General features: G+C 39.0%; 2 protein-coding genes across 3 annotated transcripts in view; both read right to left on the reverse strand.

Moving 5' to 3' along the window:
- igsf9b (immunoglobulin superfamily, member 9b) overlaps window positions 1–4,122 on the reverse strand; it is a 29,264-nt gene extending 25,142 nt beyond the window's left edge. The window contains exon 1 of one of the 2 annotated variants that reach the window (XM_020590435.1): window positions 4,035–4,122. The gene's annotated coding sequence lies outside the window, so the exon portion shown is untranslated. Of the gene's footprint in view, window positions 1–1,383; window positions 1,972–4,034 lie in introns of those variants that run through there. The other variant, XM_020590437.1, reaches the window with a different exon arrangement.
- Window positions 4,123–5,133: 1,011 nt separating this feature from the next.
- tmem230b (transmembrane protein 230b) lies at window positions 5,134–8,277 on the reverse strand. The gene is made up of 3 exons (XM_020590517.1): window positions 7,921–8,277; window positions 5,886–6,008; window positions 5,134–5,778 (listed from the first exon to the last, which is right to left on the reverse strand). Exons 1-3 carry the CDS (start codon window positions 8,014–8,016, stop codon window positions 5,638–5,640), a joined length of 360 nt encoding a protein of 119 aa, XP_020446173.1. The 5' UTR covers window positions 8,017–8,277; the 3' UTR covers window positions 5,134–5,637.
- Window positions 8,278–18,767: the final 10,490 nt, after the last annotated feature.

Raw genomic sequence — 18,767 nt, forward strand, 5'->3', positions numbered from 1 at the left:
TTCATTTTATTTTACTTTATATTGTTTAATATTGCATTACTGACATGCATTCACTGTGAAGGGCTACAGACGCTATCTTAGCCACTACTAACACAGCCATTTGGGGAAACCACTTTCAACTCATGAATAATTTGTTTCTCAGTCCAATCAATTTCCTCCAGCACAACAATCTGCCTCGAAGTCACAGCTGGCCACGCTGTACGCTGCAATAAACTAGAGAAATGTCAAGGAAATATGTTGGATGTTATAGTGCAAAAATTACACCTGAGCTGGTTTTTGGCAGACTTTGTTAAACTGGAGGGCCTAGACACTGGCTTCAAGGATTCTGGGGACAAAATGCAAAACTGCTACTAAATAATGCAAAAGCAATCACCAAAACTGACTTTACTATTTAGTATTTCTTAATTTTGACATGACAAATGAAAAAGGCAACTAAAACAACCAAAAAGCTGTTTAAAAATGCAGAATGTTTATATTTATGATAGTAAACAGTATCCCTATAATGTTTTGCGGCCCAGCACAAGGACTTAAAGGCATCCGCTGCAGTGTGCCTCTCTGCACCTCACTGCTCACCGAAACCAACGGAAGGGAAACACTAGAGCATAAAAATCATTTGAAAGGCACAAGGAAGGTGGTAAAATGAAGTGCTGTCCTGCTCACTGCACCATGTGAAGCAGCAGGCGAATAAACCGTCTGCTCCAACAGACACCAATCCACAATCCACTCTTTATTTCTGCACCCCTACAGTGAATAGTGATGCTCAGTCCTCCATGTAACCATACAAATCTCCTGTAAAACAAAACAGGTGCATCTTTTGTCTGACTGAGTGCGTGCTGATACCAGCCCAGAGAAGGGAGCCCTGGAAAAAACACACTATTAATTTTGACTGACTATTGTTTTCACTGTTTAATCCAGGGAACAGATTTTCCTTTGGCTCATTACAACATGTTGAACCTATGCACTATCATCTGACATGGAAAAAAACAAAAACAAAAGAAACAAAAAAAAAAACCTACCACTCATTTATAAATACAAGTGGTGCATGTATTGCACAAAACACAAAGACGCAATAATGTGATGTATCATAGTATTATTACAGTAGGTTACATTTTACAATAATGCAACAGCAAAACTATGGGTCTCGAAATAATATTGCAATTATAAAACACTAGATAAAAGACAATAAAGTGGGGTCACTGTTGAACAAAACAGGCTCACTAAAAGTGGTTAAATGAATACCAGAGAGATGTGGTAGCGATTTCTCTCCAATCAGCAGATGCAGTGTTTTACTGATCCATTACAGACTAGATTCTAACTACTACAGCATTGTTTCTGTTTAGCTGGCGGTCCTGATTAAGATGCTCTGCCTACACACATCCCTACCTTGCTTGAGGCACTTCTCACTTGAAGCTGAAACTCCGACCTTTCAATCCATTGAGGCTCTTATTTAACCCTCGTTTTGCAGACCAAATTCAACCACGCATTCCTTTCGCCTCAGGGACGAGCTGGGATTAAAAAAATACGACTTTTAAAATAAGAAGAAAGTGCTGAATAAAACGCAAGGGTTCACATTTTTTGTTCTCAATGCGTGCGTGGGTCATAAAATAAAAATAAAAAATTAATCCTCGACATCCATGGTGATTAGACGGCCTGAAAAATACTTTTTAGTATCAATGAAATCCATCAACCCAGTGCGCCTTCAGCAGCCCATTTAAAGTCCATTTAAACTTTCCACTCTTCGGCTTTTACGCCCGCAGTCTTCTCTGCCCAAACTTGCCAAAAGTACCTTTCATCATAAGTGAGTGTTTTAAATAAACTTCATAAATGTTTAAAAATGGCACTCGGTCGACGCAGTGCACATTTATCATCACACAGGAGCAAGTTAAAGCAGAAGGCCAGCACCCTGCACGCTTAGTGGGAGCCGTGTTGTTAACGTTCCCCTCGTGTCTCTCCTCCCACCACTGCCTCCCTCCTCCTCTACAGGCGCTGTCTGACCCCGTCAGGTCACAATGCTTCCTATTGCCGCTTTCAAAATAAAAACCCCAGCACAGATGCAACAGGAAGCACTGTATAAATCAATTGTTAAAAGTAGTATACATGCTGAAGCGGCCTGGCAATTAAGTCGAGCAATATAGAAGCCCATCAGTAGTTTTGGTGATTTAACAAAAACAGTTGTTCATATACATACAGCTTCTCACATTGTGTCAATTTTTTTTATTTTTTGATTGTTATGTTGGACAAAATCAGTTTACAGATGCCATTTTATGGCACACACTATTACTTTTTAGGAGGATTCATTTAGACTTTCCAACTTATTTATATATATTAAGATTCTACTGGGTCTGAAGTACTGTAAATTAATTCTTTCATGTACCATGATGGAATGACAATAAATAAACGTTTGACCTTTGACCAATCATCAATTGATAAGTAATCAACAGAAGAAATTTTCAAATGTCACTCCAAGAAAACCACAGGTGTAAATACTAAACTTGTCAATCCAATTTCAGGGTGCTGGTTTTGCTCACGGTGGCTCACTGTCATGCTGTTGCAGTTTATTGAAACATATGAGCAAAATGGACCCACCATTAATGTTAACAATAACACCTGCGTTTTGTATAGATGAATAAAACGTAGTGGAAATAAATAAATTTTAAAAATGTCATGTTTTTCATACCTACTCTTCACATTCAGAAACCTTTTCAACGTCAAATGTGACATACAGGCCTAGTGGTGACAATAACAATACCAAGATAAGATTTAAACCAAAGGCAACATTTTTTTAAAAGTCCCAACATGTCAGTTTGTAACTAGGGCTGCATGAGAAAAATCTTTTATGTTGAAGGAAAATGTATGACTTCCGGTAGAGTGCCACCTTTCTCGGTGTGCCTTGACGCTGCTGGTGTTTTAGCGCCACAAACAAAAGCACGTTTCCAAAAAAAAAAACTCATAACAAAAGGCAAACGCACACCCAAAGGACACTGTGGATTCAGAGCCGATTGGTACAATATCCAGAAAATAAACAATAAACACACCCTCCAATGTCCAGTGAAGTCTTTCCACTGTGAAAAATAGAAAACGGTGTGAAAAATGGTGATCGCCTATAATTCAAATATTTTGCTGGATTTTGGTAACACACACACTAACAGCATCACTTAAACCGCTCAAGAACTGTTCATAACTTTCCAATAAAAACGAATGCGTGTAATCAATACACATACATAACCAAGCATATCATACCTTGTAGTAAGTGTTATATCCACGATAGCCTAACGCTACAAAAAGCATATTAGTAACTGTTTTATTATGAGGAGGGTTATGTTTGCCTACCAAGTTAACTGGTTAATTATAAAAACTGACCAACCATACAAACAACAGAGCGGCGGTAAAGTTGGAATAACAAGGTCACTTTGCAGCACTGTAAACTGTTATGTATTTAACAACTTAACCGGCACAAATCACCAAACTTTGACAAGTGGCAACACTTTCTTAAGAACCAACTGTAATATCTAATGAAATATTTTACCCCGAATGCCAGTAAAATGTTAACTTATGTTAGATGACAAACATCTGTTAACCCAATAACGTTAGCCCGCCCATGCACCGCGCTAAACGTTGGCCTTTCCCTCAACATTAGCTAGCAGGGTACCGCTCACATTAGCTAGCAGGGTACCGCTCACATTAGCTAGCTAGCTAACGTACGCTATTACTCTATTCATAAAGTGCACTTTACCTATTAATTATACATGTATTACTATATACTTAAAACTGCTCTAACGCCAGCTATGCTATTTTAACTTAATGGTTTGGTTTAGAACACAACTTAGCACAAGTTAGTTTTAATAGCGAACCATGCTTACTAGTTACAACACAGAGATCCTTCGACTTGTGTTTCCTGGGGGCACTTTGGTCAAGTTCCATTTTAACATTATATCCGAACGTATTTTATGAAAAAAGAATTTAAAAAAAAGTTCACCCATTTTAAAAATGCCACAGTTCTGTCATTTTACTGGTAAAGATTTTAATGGCCTTACCTCAGAACCACTTCATTTGATATCCTAAATTGAGCTCGCTCTTAAGCTAAGATGACCAAATCTACTGGCGTTATCTTAACCCTACCGTTCAAAGCAATCCAGAGGCAGTGTGTCACAGCGCCATGTCGCCACAGGGGGGCGCACTTAGTCCGTGAACGACGGCGATTGATCCTGTCCATCCATGGGTCCGTGACAGTGTCTATCAGTAAGAAGGGTTAATAGCAGGCCTAGTAACTCTTCTAGTGACAGAATCACAGAAAATATATGCTGGGCATGATTTAGCACTAGGGATATGTATTGATAGTTTACAGTGGTTTTGCCTTGATGACTTGTTGTGACATCAAAGTTAGAAAATAATTTGACGTCAACTACGGAGACTGTTAAAACTCCTGTATTAGAATATTACTCTACACTTTTGTTTCTGCTCAACAGCTCGCTTCCTTAACATTTTCATTAAGTTTTATGATTTTAATGTAAATTGATTTAACAGTAATTCTTGTAGAGCACTGTCTGCCTGCCACTCAAGTAATAATTTATGTCTAAAATCGAGGGTTATTAGAAAGCATACATTAAGCTATAAAAATATTGGGATTGTTCAACTGCTGAGACAAACTCTGCCTTTTGTAAGTAATATTGTTTGTGTTTCCTGTAGCCTTTAAAACTGTTTCTGAGCTTATGTAAAGTGTTTGATCTGATCTAATACCAGGTTTGTGGTTGGTGGCTGACTGAGTGGGCACATTTGGGTGCAAGAAAAACAAAGATAACACAAGCAGCTGTCTGTGATCGCTGGTTGCCAATCATCTGAAAGCATTACACTAGTGCAACCTTTACTGGTAATGCATTTTACATATATTATCCTGAAAAGGAAATGGAGGTGATAGCCTTTCCTTTCATGAGCACCCCTTCCATTTATGTTGTCAGGTCTTAAATGTGCGTACTTGACTCCCACAGGCCAGGTGCACCATATGGAGTTCAAAGGATTGGCATTAATCACATGAAATCCTCCCAGAAAGAACAACTCGCACAGTATGGAAGAATTATTGGCAGGGAAAGGCAAACTGTGTTGTTCGGTATACTGATCATATTGTGAACCAACCAATAAACAATAAACATCCTTTTATTAAAATCATTTTTATGCCAGACAAGATATGCATTTTATATCACTTAGCCAAGTCTGTTCAGGTTGAGATTTAGCACATTGTCATCAAAACTGTGATGCAAATCTATTTATCTACTTTATTCTACTGTATCTACTTATCTTATTTATCTACTTTAAACGTCGTCCACAGTTATCAGCCATATTGTGTTCTATTGTTGACCAACTAAGAGTTAAGTTATAAGACAATGTTTCTATTAAATAGGCCATAATCTGACACTTTAAATTTTACTTTAATTAAATGAGTATGATTAAATAGTGCCAATATCATCTATCTAAATAATAAAATAACATTATATAAATAAAAAAGCACTACTGAATCACTTAATGAATTCAACAAGCTAACAAAACAAATGTACAATATTCTGTATCAATAGCTTAAATTGAGCACAGCCAATACAGTAGGAGTACATGTTAGCACACCGAGCTATGGTGTGGGTCAGTGGCTCAGTCATCAAAGTCTGGGATATCATCATAGGAGTACCCTGGGTATCCCTTTGATGCATAGTAAGCTATCCGTAGGTGGTAAAATCCAGGCAGGAAGACAAGGATCCCGATGATGAGGACAGGCACAGTTCGGTCTGAGTGCTACAAGGGAGAAAACAGTTCAGACATTTATTCAATTAAGATACACACACAGTTTGCTGTGTTGTTAAAAAGGAAAGCCACTCTATGATTAAAAAAAATATACTCACAGTGACTCCAAAGTATCCAGCCAGGAGAAGGGCACCAATGATGATTAGCACAGAGCCGATAAGGAAGAGCACTGTGGCTAGCGCTATGGCTTTGTATGGGACTTTGGGTGGGTTCCTTTTGAACTGTAAAAGAGGATGAATATTTTAAAACAGTTTTCTGTGATGCAGCAGGCAAGGCCAGATTAACGCAAGGCCTAACCTGGGCTGAAGCCCAGGGCCCCAAATTTTAGGTTTGGTCAAATACAGTATTTAAAGTATAAATGCTCCCTTCTATTAACTATTAACTAGCTATGAGCTAATTTGTTTATTTTCCTCTCTGTCTCGATGTTAGTTCACTTTGGTTGGTGTACGGGTATCCAGTGGGAGGGCTGTAAACTGTCAGAAGTCAGCTGTCAGTCCCGTCAATCATCATCATTTATCTAAACATCACAATGTTTAGATGACTGATAAAAGAAGCAGTCCTCTTCTTTGCTTGCCGCCTGTTTGGTGATGCACACAGTTGTCAAAGGTTAAGGATAATCACTTTATTTGGCCAAGTATGTTATATGCACCCCCGCCTTTCGCCCAATGCCAGCTGGGACTGGCTCCAGCCCCACCGTGACCCTGTTCGGGACTACGTGGTATAGAAAATGAGATGAGATGAGATGTTATACACACAAGGAATCTGTCTCCAGTCACGAAGCAAGGCAGCCATGTGCAGTGCCAACTCACACCGATGGCAGCCCTGTACATGCTGAGAGCAATTTGGGGTTCAGTGTCTTGCCTAAGGACACTCCAACATGTGGGCTGCCGGCATCATGATTTGAACCCCCAAACCTCCGGTTGGGAGACAACCACTTCACCCCCTGAGCCACAGACTCAGACTCTACCTCCAAAGACCAATTAGCGGAGCACGAAAACAGCAATTGTCACAGAAAGGCCATTACGTGTTACATTAAAGTCACAGATGATGGACAACTTGACAAAGAGTTGAAAAAACTATTAGAATCAGAACGTAGTCACATACTGGACTGAAGTTTTGAACAGAGTGATGGCAGTCGTGACATTTTTGCTGAACATGGACTGGCTTTCTGAACTACATGGATAACTATATGAGAATATTAAAACTGATCAGTGAGTTTGAAAAGAAATGAAAACATCTTCTAAAAGGTAAAAGGCAGCTAAGTAGATTGTTGTTGTTTTTTACTGGCCTATATAAGAATTGCTATAGTGTGCACACTCAAGATGAGCTCATGAAGCCAAAGTCAGTTATTCACATATCCTTCTTTAGGTAGGGCCCCCTGCCATCCTTAATCCAGCCCTGGCAGCAGGGTTGTTGGTTTTTTTTTTAAATAGCAATCCCACTCAAGTCCTGACCTGCGTGGGCAAAATTAGTCTGGCTCATAATGTACTGGAACGCCCTGTGCACTTTCTATCAGTGAAACATGACTATCAGAGCCACACAAGTGTTGTGTTGCATTAAATATCTGAAGATGTAAGAGTTATCTATTGCCTTCCTTGCAACTATGTTATTTGCACTGATGTGAAGGGTAAACCCATACACACAAATGATAATTTAGTTAAGATATGCATTATTCGGACAAAATACATAGACTACAGTGTCTTCTTTGACTTTAAAGGGACTTCTTTGTGTGTGACAAAATAACCTTGATGATGTCATTTAGGTTATCTCAGCTTTGACATGGTGACTTCAACTTTCTATCAGTAAAATGTGTTACGAGCTGGGAGCACAGAGTTTGAAAGATGTACATCTAGGTGCCTTGTGGGAAATGTAGTATCAAGTGTTTTTGGAGTCTGACCCCTACTAGGCACAAAAAAGTCGGGAAACGTCTGCCTCTGGTGCTTCGACTTTGGCCATTCTTTTAAAGTCAGATCCTCACAGGTCCTCCCAGTGTTGTGAACGTGCAATACTAAATCACTGTAGTGCGTCTTTAAGTTCATTATGTTTCAGTCCAGTGAATAAGTGGGTGAAATGTGACTTTATGACGCGATCTTACAATAGCGGGTTAACCCAACATTATGAAAACTGTCTTACCTGTAGGTCAATGTAGCCGTCATCGTCAGAGGCTAACCTGGAGTACTTAACTTTGCTGCTAGGAATCGCGCTGGACACAACGTTACGAGCAGGCATCTTCTCCAGCTGCTCATGTAGGAGCTTTCTAACAGTTTGCTTTCAGTGTTTCAACGAAGCAAAGAGCAGCTCGGCTACAAAACCATTAACCACACTACGAGCATTACCCGGATACACTCTCAGGTAAAGTGAAATATTACACTCGATATGATGTAGAGCCCTTGTGATTTGATAAAACTATTCTAAGGACGACATTAACGCGAGGTGTTGCCCATGGTAAGGTTCTTCTAACATGGCATTTCCGTGTTTTTCTGCTTTGCGCTTGCGCAGATCGAAGTGTCAGTATTGATTGGGTGTGATAGAAATCTCACTTCAACTCGCCATTTCAAATGTACACATTATGTGTGCTATGCAAGATCAAAATATATTATACAATCAAAATTAATATAATAATAATAATACTAAAGTATACAATCAAAATTGTCAAACGTACTTTATTATGATACATTGTTTTTCTGCACAACTCCATTTTTGCCACACGAGGGCGCCGTCGAGCCTTATTTAACAAAAAGACCAGGTGACAGTGAGCTGCAGATTGAACCTGGTGTCAAGATTCATCTCCTTGTGTGGATGTTCATTTCCTGAGCTGTTCTCTCAGACCAGCTTTTTAATCACACTGTGATCTCAGAAGATAAAGTTTCTGTCTATGCTGCAGATTTCTGAAACCATGGAACAGAAGCTGAGCCATTCTGACGGCTGTTTTTAGCCACAGAGGTACAATCTAGTGTTTCGTTCACAATATTTATTTCACATGCTTTCATGGCAATTTTTCTAAATAGAAAATGTGAGCATTGCCAGAGTTCACTAGCTGAAGTCACATACATAATGTACTTTTTCCATAAATTATACATAATGAATTTCCTAGATTTCCATTATCCACCAAGTGAAGTTAAAGTCATGATTCAATAATAATAATAATAATTATTATAGCATTTAACAGTTTAATACTTAAAATTTAAAATGAAATCTCAGAGTTTTAACTACAGGAGAATGATTTTCAATTTCTTTGTATACCAAGTTATCTCTGCCAGGTTCTGTCATCTCTTTGGTCATGCACAGCAATAACCTGGCTTGTAAATGACCGGCTGTGAATTAGACAAAGCACACAAAAGGCAACATTTGCTGATAATTCCCCAGATGTGAATAATTAAAGCTGTTGTGGGAGGTATATTGTCTTCTTTCCCTTTTTTTTCCCAAACTGTTTTTCACATTCCCCTGCTGGTCTGTGGAAAATTGGACTGTCGCACAGACAAATATAGATTCTCCCTTAGGCAGAATTCAGATAGCTGCCTGGCCATGAAGCTACACAACAGTGGATTATTATGATTCCATCTTCTTGGCAGAGCCGTATGTTCTGCATTCAAGGATAAATGTCCACAGGTAGGAACAGCTCTTTCCACGAGCAGTAATAATAAAGTAAATACATAGTCTTTTTAGCTGTGCTCATAGCATCAGTAATACACTGCTGTTGCCTCTAAAGTGGGCTACATGTTAGCAGGGAATGAATCTCATCTGATCATTAGTATGCCCAGTGACCTTGACTGCAAGTCGCATTGTTCTAGTTTAAGGCCATACTATTGCTCTCTGGAGGGATATAAGCCCTAAAATCATTCATTAGTGTTTCATATGCTTGTTGTTTTTCACTGAATCATCATGCATTACACTGCACTGAGTACTTGCGTTCAATTTTATGATGCATATTTGAAAACATGTCCAAGCCTGTACAAGAAATAAAGTCTATAAATCTGCCATGCGTACAACTGGACTTTATCATTGTATTAGGGAATGAAACAAATGTATATTCTCTTTTTATGACCACTTTAAAATGCATCACTATTGGAATTTGCAGTGTATAGATGTGGGGTGCCTATACCTCCCATATATTCTATGTCCTCTCATCCTTTTTATACAAAAGAAAACCATTAATATAAGCCTGCTGAAGTAACTAAATATGTGGATATCTTACGTGTGCATGCTGCAATCTTCACTGTACTTGTTAGTTAGTGACAATAACAGGAGTAAACCTCACCTTTTCCTTTATTGCTGATGCCAGCTTCTTACTAATATCTCACTATACTGTGTGACTGTGCTCATTAGCCAACACTAAGGCTGCGTCACTGTTGCGTGTTCCTCTGTCTGCCAAATATTCCCCTATTTCTTATCTGTCCTGTATCCTCACGTAAATGTTCAGTACCTACACTTAGCGTCATTGCACAAGCTGTTTACCCTTCCTCAGTCTGAATTTAGAAATGACTTTTAATTTATCTGCTCCACAGCCTTGATACAATCTACAAGGCTGGATAAATCTGCAGTCGCTTTACATTCATAAATTCAAAATGAATGCGCTCAGAAACACACCACTGATGGAGTCATTTATCTGAAGGTAATCCTGGTGCCTCATAAGACATTACTTCACGCATTATCTAGGTGAGTGTCTTTTTTGCTGAAATACACATGAATTCAAAGAGTTCATTCAGATTTCCCTGTAAAATAAGGCAGTGCACTTCACTGTACAAATAACAATGCAGCTCAAGTGACATCTGGAGTTGTGATTAATTCATCAGATGATAGGCAAGCCTGTCACCAATCAGAGGGGGGCACAGTGTGTTGTCATGTTAGATAATCCCTGCCACCAGACCACACTGACTGCACAGAGGAGCACCAGAACAGCTATGCACACTGAGCCCTAAAGGCGTGCGTGTGTGTGTGTGTGTGTGTGTGTGTTTGTAAGTCTGTGTGGTAAGAAGACAGCAGCAGTCACCTCCTTGTAACCCCAGGGTATGACATTGAACATTAAGGGAAGAGCATTTAGGCCATAATTAGAGTCCTGTTTATACTGAAGTTCCGTTTGCAGAGATAATTAGGTCTGTCTTCATTACAGCAATTGCAGATAGCACGACGACTGGAAACCAGTAGAAGGCCCAACTATTTATACCATCATGCAATCCTCTTGTAGCTCAGCTTTTTTAACTTTTAAAAGCCCCAGGTTCCAGAAATGATCAAATGTGGCATGTGGGTGGCGCACATGTGCTGCTCAGCAACAAGCTTTTCAAGAACTGAAATAAGTTAACAGAGACTAATATCATTTATAATTTTAGACTCATTAAGCCACATGTGGAGGAAATTAAGGATTGAGTGGAACTGTGGTTTTACTTGTATGTGTGCTCATTTATTGAACATCTGATGAACAATGATATGTGTAGGTGGAATGTGGGCATTGATAACGTACAGGAAGAGGTTCCTCTCTGTATTTATTATTAACCACGCTAGCATCACGACTCAATGGAAGGCAGAGTCTCTAAAATAGTACTCACAATCCCTTCAGCTCCAACTATACTTTGTGATTAGTGCTAGTTAGCAAATGTTAGCATGCAGACACACTAAACTAAGATGGTGGACATGGTAAACATTACACCTGCTAAACACTGACATGTTATTGCAGTTAGCAGGTGAATGGAAGTCTTGTTACTAACTTACCTTTATCACAGCCACCACATTGCCCAAATAATATCAAGCTGATCCATCCTTCCATCCATTATCTATTCCATTTGTCCTGCAGAGGGTCACAGGGGTGCTGGAGCCAATCCCAGCTAACACTGGGTGAGAGGTGGGGTCCACACCGGGCAGGTCGCCAATATATCACAGGGCTGACATATAGACAAACAACCACATGCACTCACACTCACTCCTACGGGCAATTTAGAGTCTCCAGTCAACCTAAACCGCATGTCTTTGGACCGTGGGAGGAAGCTGTGCCACCATGCAGCCCTATCAAGCTGATGTAATAAAATGAACTTTTTAATGAGTTATGTTTTATTTTTAGGTGAGACTCTATAATATCTGTCCAGGGACTAAAGATGAAAAATAGCCTTTTGGCAGATTCTGGTGCATTTACAGTAATGTTTATTAATGTACACTGTCCCTGTTAAATAAACAGTTAAAGCAGTTTTTCATTAAACACAAACACTGACTGACTCCTAATCTGATTGCATAACCAACCATATCAGATTCATGTAAATGATTGAGGACAATACAGAGGACCTTGACAACTTTGATTGAACCACATTATATTTTTTCATCACTGAAGACTAGATGTACTTTTCATGCCAAACATAATGATGATGCGATGTATAATACTTTGCTCAGACCATTGCAGGTACTGCATATCAAGACAGTTACAGCAAGTTACAAAAATAAGTCTTCTAATTCTGTCCCTTGCTACGTGAATCAGGTGGGTTTTCTTCTTCTTCTTCTTCTTCTTCTTCTTCTTCTTCTTCTTCTTCTTCTTCTTCTTTAATCTTTCAGCATTTCAGGTGTTAGGCTCAGGTTGGCTGCAACAGTGTGTGGGTGGACAGCTAACTGCTGCAGGGCACTCCACATGAAGAGCTTCATCAACATGATGACCAAGTCTATTGCCTTTATTTCATGATGTCAAAATAGTTTCGCCCTTCAGCTTATAAAAAAACCCAGAGCGGCTCAGTGGCTTGGAGAAAATGATTACGATATGACAGATAAAGTAGCTGTTTCCATTTTGGTTATGCGTGCAAAATGCTAAGCATTTTCTGTTTTGTTTGAAAGCTGTGTAGGCTACAGTACCATTTCACGGTTGCACGAACAAATCCGCGCCCTGCAGCACAGTGTTCGCTGTTTGCATTTACCTGCTTTATTTGGGGAGGGGGTCTTGCAATTAAGACGAATGTCACTGTAAATGCCAACATTAGTGTGAATAGTTGGCTCAGGTTTGTTGTCTCACTGATGGGAAATGTTTCTTCCAGTGCAGATATTGATTTCAGTATCTTTTGAACTCAGCAGCCCGCCTCACTGCATGGGTGGCTCAGACACGAAATTGCTTTTCCAACTGGTCTTAGACTTGGATCGAGTGATAGACCTTAAACAAATGCAAATGCAGAGAAATCAGCAAGCACGGGAGAAACACATAGGTGTCATTTCACTGCCTAATTGTTTTATAACAGTTTTTAAAGCTTAGGATTAGGTCATTGACTTGTTTTAATGCTTTTATAATTACCCCAAAATTGATCTGTTGTTGCAGTAAATATTTTAAAAGTGTCACTGTCTGTGTCAGTGTGAGGCAATCATGCGTGCATGCAATAATGAACCATAATCCCTCTAAATGTTAGGATAATTGTCATCTAAATTGCTGTGGAAATCATTTTAAAAGACACTCCATTTGTGACATTTCCTTTTATTTAAAAAAATATCTATTTATTGTGCACACAAAATATTTATGTGACTCAGTGCCTTTTGATGATGTGAATTTAACTGATTTTTAAAGAATTTTGCGTAAACATGACAACTTAGCTTTGTCCCCAAGATATAACAGCAGGTGAAATAACACAGAGATGAAAGTCTCACCAATGAGAATCTGTACACAGATGGGTTTAACATCACTGGGAGCCAGCATCTGCCCAGGTTAAAGCCTTTGTACATCCAACTGGAAAAACAACGAATACACCAACTGGCTGAAGCAAGGATTTGCTTGTAGTGCGAAGACAAAAAAATAAAAAAAATCTATGTGCTGCAAGCTGCAATGTACTATGCTTATTCATGTGTGCTTGTGGGTGTGTTAGTGCGATTGTTTCTGTTTCATTGCTTAATCATAGCTTAGATTTTTTACAAGCACTGGCACAGAATAATAATGTTCCTAGTGAAACTGCAGTGCCAGATAAATTGCATCTGACTGTTACACCTTTGTCATCTTTGTCATTAACGTGCACTGACTAAGTTACACAACAGATAGACCAGCGAGTCTTATAGACAATAGCCTGCAGGATATGTTACGCTCATACTGTACATTAGTAGTTAATTCTGTTCAGAAGACAAAGATCTTTAAGACAAGACGTCACTGACTGACATAATAAAACTGTAAAAGAACTACAGTGTAAAACCCTGTAGTAATAAAAGATCATCTGTAGCACTTATATCAAAGCACTTATACTTGAAATAGCCTATATGTGATATTTTAATGTGCATTCGTTTATAGTTCTGCCGATAAGATTAAAAAAAGAAAATGAGTTAGCCCACAATAATTACAGTGCAATATATCATTAGTACTAGAACAAACAAGTAGGTATCAGAAAGGGGGACAATACGTCAGGGAATGGGAGGGTCAAGCCTTATCATAGAAATAAATCTTACTGTTAGTAAATAATTACTGACAAAAGATACTTTTGAAAGTTATATAGTTATAAAGGGTTTTAAATATGGTGAGTTTTTATTGTCACTGTAGTATGAATGGTTGTCATTGCTGAGGAGCAACACATTAGTCAAAGTATGGGAATGAGGGTATGCCTTCCTAACTAGTTTAAGCTACAGTATGTAACTTAACATAGTGCAGCATGAAACTGCAAATCAGCCCACTCTGCTCAACCCATCACTCCCTCTCCCGGCTCCACTATGCTCTAGTATGATCTATGCTATCTATAGCCACGCTATGCCCAGCTCATCAGATATTTGTTGCTATGAAAATACAAGAAATGAGAATATAATAAAACTTATTGATCAAGCAGGAATAGTTGAAAATCTCTGATTGGTTACAGAAGTCCTGCCCAAAACCTTTAAGAAGCTAATATCTCTGCACTGCTGCCAGTGCTGTTCAATGAGTCTGTGTCGCAGGGGGCTTTGACAGCACCTCTCCACATTGAGACAAGTTTTGGAGCCAATTTCTACAACAAATATACCTATGTTTTTGTTGTTTTTTTTAAAGTTACATACTGTAGCTTTAAGTGTATGCTTTACAACTAGATGAGAGGAACAGTAAGTCCTAGGATGAAATCAAGGCAAAGCACTGAAAATATGGGAGAATGCTCCTTTGTTACCTTGTACTGTATGCAAGATGTAAACCAAAGCAGACCAGTGTGGTTTTAGCATTTTACTGGTAACCTTTATTATAAAATTTCCACAAAATCTAATTGCTCAGCAAGTATTTGATTACAAACACTTTAGACATAATTAGTCATTAAATCCAAACTAATTAAAAGTAACTAACCAAACCAAAATTTCAACGCAATGAGTTCTGAGAAGCTTTCAAACTAAGGTTCCGCAAGTCGTTCAGGTCTGGATAGACTGCTGTACCCTGCAGTTTGAAAACATCATCCGGATGTTTTAAAACTAAAACAATTAGACCCTGTGCTGCATTATCGTACAATCACTGCATTCTGTCGCAGTGACAGATGGCAAGGTGAGTTTCAGAAAACTGCAGTCACCCCTTTGGCTTCTGGTGTGTTGTAGGACTGATTTTAAAACTTTTGTTTTTAATATCCTCAGTGGTAAAGCTCCATCATATTTGGCTGAACTTTTATACAACTGTATACACTGTAGAGATCTCACATCCTCCTGCCAATTTCTTTTGGATGTCCTGAGATCAAGGTGCAAATGATGGGGTAACAGGGTGTCTGCTGTGGTTGCTCCCAAACTGTGTAATGCCTTACAACCAGACAGCCAATCCATTTCTGACCAAGCACTTTTTAAAACAAAGTTAAAGACTCAATTAATCCTTTTGGTAGTTTACAACAAGTAGAGCTCTGACATCTTTTAGATTGGTGTATATTCTTTTATCCACTTCGTTTTGTGTGAATTGTGGTTTTCCTTTGACTTAACATGAAGCACTCTGGTCAACGCTGGCTATATAAAGAAATTCGATTTTATCATGCTTGTGGAATATAAATCACAATGTTGACTTAAGTTTTCTACAAACTCTCAAAGACTGTTCAGTTTCATAAATGTCTGTCCAGTACTGCCTGATGGCAGCACTGTCCCTGCAAAGTGCTGCTCTGGCTGCTGAGAGCAATTTGGGGTTCAGTGTCTTGCCTAAGGACACTCCAACATGTGGGCTGCCGGCATCATGATTTGAACCCCCAAACCTCCGGTTGGGAGACAACCACTTCACCCCCTGAGCCACAGACTCAGACTCTACCTCCAAAGACCAATTAGCGGAGCACGAAAACAGCAATTGTCACAGAAAGGCCATTACGTGTTACATTAAAGTCACAGATGATGGACAACTTGACAAAGAGTTGAAAAAACTATTAGAATCAGAACGTAGTCACATACTGGACTGAAGTTTTGAACAGAGTGATGGCAGTCGTGACATTTTTGCTGAACATGGACTGGCTTTCTGAACTACATGGATAACTATATGAGAATATTAAAACTGATCAGTGAGTTTGAAAAGAAATGAAAACATCTTCTAAAAGGTAAAAGGCAGCTAAGTAGATTGTTGTTGTTTTTTACTGGCCTATATAAGAATTGCTATAGTGTGCACACTCAAGATGAGCTCATGAAGCCAAAGTCAGTTATTCACATATCCTTCTTTAGGTAGGGCCCCCTGCCATCCTTAATCCAGCCCTGGCAGCAGGGTTGTTGGTTTTTTTTTTAAATAGCAATCCCACTCAAGTCCTGACCTGCGTGGGCAAAATTAGTCTGGCTCATAATGTACTGGAACGCCCTGTGCACTTTCTATCAGTGAAACATGACTATCAGAGCCACACAAGTGTTGTGTTGCATTAAATATCTGAAGATGTAAGAGTTATCTATTGCCTTCCTTGCAACTATGTTATTTGCACTGATGTGAAGGGTAAACCCATACACACAAATGATAATTTAGTTAAGACATGCATTATTCGGACAAAATACATAGACTACAGTGTCTTCTTTGACTTTAAAGGGACTTCTTTGTGTGTGACAAAATAACCTTGATGATGTCATTTAGGTTATCTCAGCTTTGACATGGTGACTTCAACTTTCTATCAGTAAAATGTGTTATGAGCTGGGAGCACAGAGTTTGAAAGATGTACATCTAGGTGCCTTGTGGGAAATGTAGTATCAAGTGTTTTTGGAGTCTGACCCCTACTAGGCACAAAAAAGTCGGGAAACGTCTGCCTCTGGTGCTTCGACTTTGGCCATTCTTTTAAAGTCAGATCCTCACAGGTCCTCCCAGTGTTGTGAACGTGCAATACTAAATCACTGTAGTGCGTCTTTAAGTTCATTATGTTTCAGTCCAGTGAATAAGTGGGTGAAATGTGACTTTATGACGCGATCTTACAATAGCGGGTTAACCCAACATTATGAAAACTGTCTTACCTGTAGGTCAATGTAGCCGTCATCGTCAGAGGCTAACCTGGAGTACTTAACTTTGCTGCTAGGAATCGCGCTGGACACAACGTTACGAGCAGGCATCTTCTCCAGCTGCTCATGTAGGAGCTTTCTAACAGTTTGCTTTCAGTGTTTCAACGAAGCAAAGAGCAGCTCGGCTACAAAACCATTAACCACACTACGAGCATTACCCGGATACACTCTCAGGTAAAGTGAAATATTACACTCGATATGATGTAGAGCCCTTGTGATTTGATAAAACTATTCTAAGGACGACATTAACGCGAGGTGTTGCCCATGGTAAGGTTCTTCTAACATGGCATTTCCGTGTTTTTCTGCTTTGCGCTTGCGCAGATCGAAGTGTCAGTATTGATTGGGTGTGATAGAAATCTCACTTCAACTCGCCATTTCAAATGTACACATTATGTGTGCTATGCAAGATCAAAATATATTATACAATCAAAATTAATATAATAATAATAATACTAAAGTATACAATCAAAATTGTCAAACGTACTTCATTATGATACATTGTTTTTCTGCACAACTCCATTTTTGCCACACGAGGGCGCCGTCGAGCCTTATTTAACAAAAAGACCAGGTGACAGTGAGCTGCAGATTGAACCTGGTGTCAAGATTCATCTCCTTGTGTGGATGTTCATTTCCTGAGCTGTTCTCTCAGACCAGCTTTTTAATCACACTGTGATCTCAGAAGATAAAGTTTCTGTCTATGCTGCAGATTTCTGAAACCATGGAACAGAAGCTGAGCCATTCTGACGGCTGTTTTTAGCCACAGAGGTACAATCTAGTGTTTCGTTCACAATATTTATTTCACATGCTTTCATGGCAATTTTTCTTAATAGAAAATGTGAGCATTGCCAGAGTTCACTAGCTGAAGTCACATACATAATGTACTTTTTCCATAAATTATACATAATGAATTTCCTAGATTTCCATTATCCACCAAGTGAAGTTAAAGTCATGATTCAATACTAATAATAATAATAATTATAGCATTTAACAGTTTAATACTTAAAATTTAAAATGAAATCTCAGAGTTTTAACTACAGGAGAATGATTTTCAATTTCTTTGTATACCAAGTTATCTCTGCCAGGTTCTGTCATCTCTTTGGTCATGCACAGCAATAACCTGGCTTGTAAATGACCGGCTGTGAATTAGACAAAGCACACAAAAGGCAACATTTGCTGATAATTCCCCAGATGTGAATAATTAAAGCTGTTGTGGGAGGTATATTGTCTTCTTTCCCTTTTTTTTCCCAAACTGTTTTTCACATTCCCCTGCTGGTCTGTGGAAAATTGGACTGTCGCACAGACAAATATAGATTCTCCCTTAGGCAGAATTCAGATAGCTGCCTGGCCATGAAGCTACACAACAGTGGATTATTATGATTCCATCTTCTTGGCAGAGCCGTATGTTCTGCATTCAAGGATAAATGTCCACAGGTAGGAACAGCTCTTTCCACGAGCAGTAATAATAAAGTAAATACATAGTCTTTTTAGCTGTGCTCATAGCATCAGTAATACACTGCTGTTGCCTCTAAAGTGGGCTACATGTTAGCAGGGAATGAATCTCATCTGATCATTAGTATGCCCAGTGACCTTGACTGCAAGTCGCATTG

This window comes from Monopterus albus, unplaced genomic scaffold (assembly GCF_001952655.1).
Source record: "Monopterus albus unplaced genomic scaffold, M_albus_1.0 scaffold12.1, whole genome shotgun sequence".
Lineage (NCBI taxonomy): Eukaryota > Metazoa > Chordata > Actinopteri > Synbranchiformes > Synbranchidae > Monopterus > Monopterus albus.

What these genes read in the sequence shown, in the direction of transcription:
- tmem230b (XM_020590517.1), bottom strand. Translation starts at nt 8,016, where the DNA reads ATGCCTGCTCGTAACGTTGTGTCCAGCGCGATTCCTAGCAGCAAAGTT. An exon ending in ACGGCTACATTGACCTACAG is followed by an intron (nt 6,009 to 7,920) that starts GTAAGACAGTTT and finishes CCTCTTTTACAG; the next exon opens with TTCAAAAGGAACCCACCCAA. An exon ending in CTGGATACTTTGGAGTCACT is followed by an intron (nt 5,779 to 5,885) that starts GTGAGTATATTT and finishes TCTCCCTTGTAG; the next exon opens with CACTCAGACCGAACTGTGCC.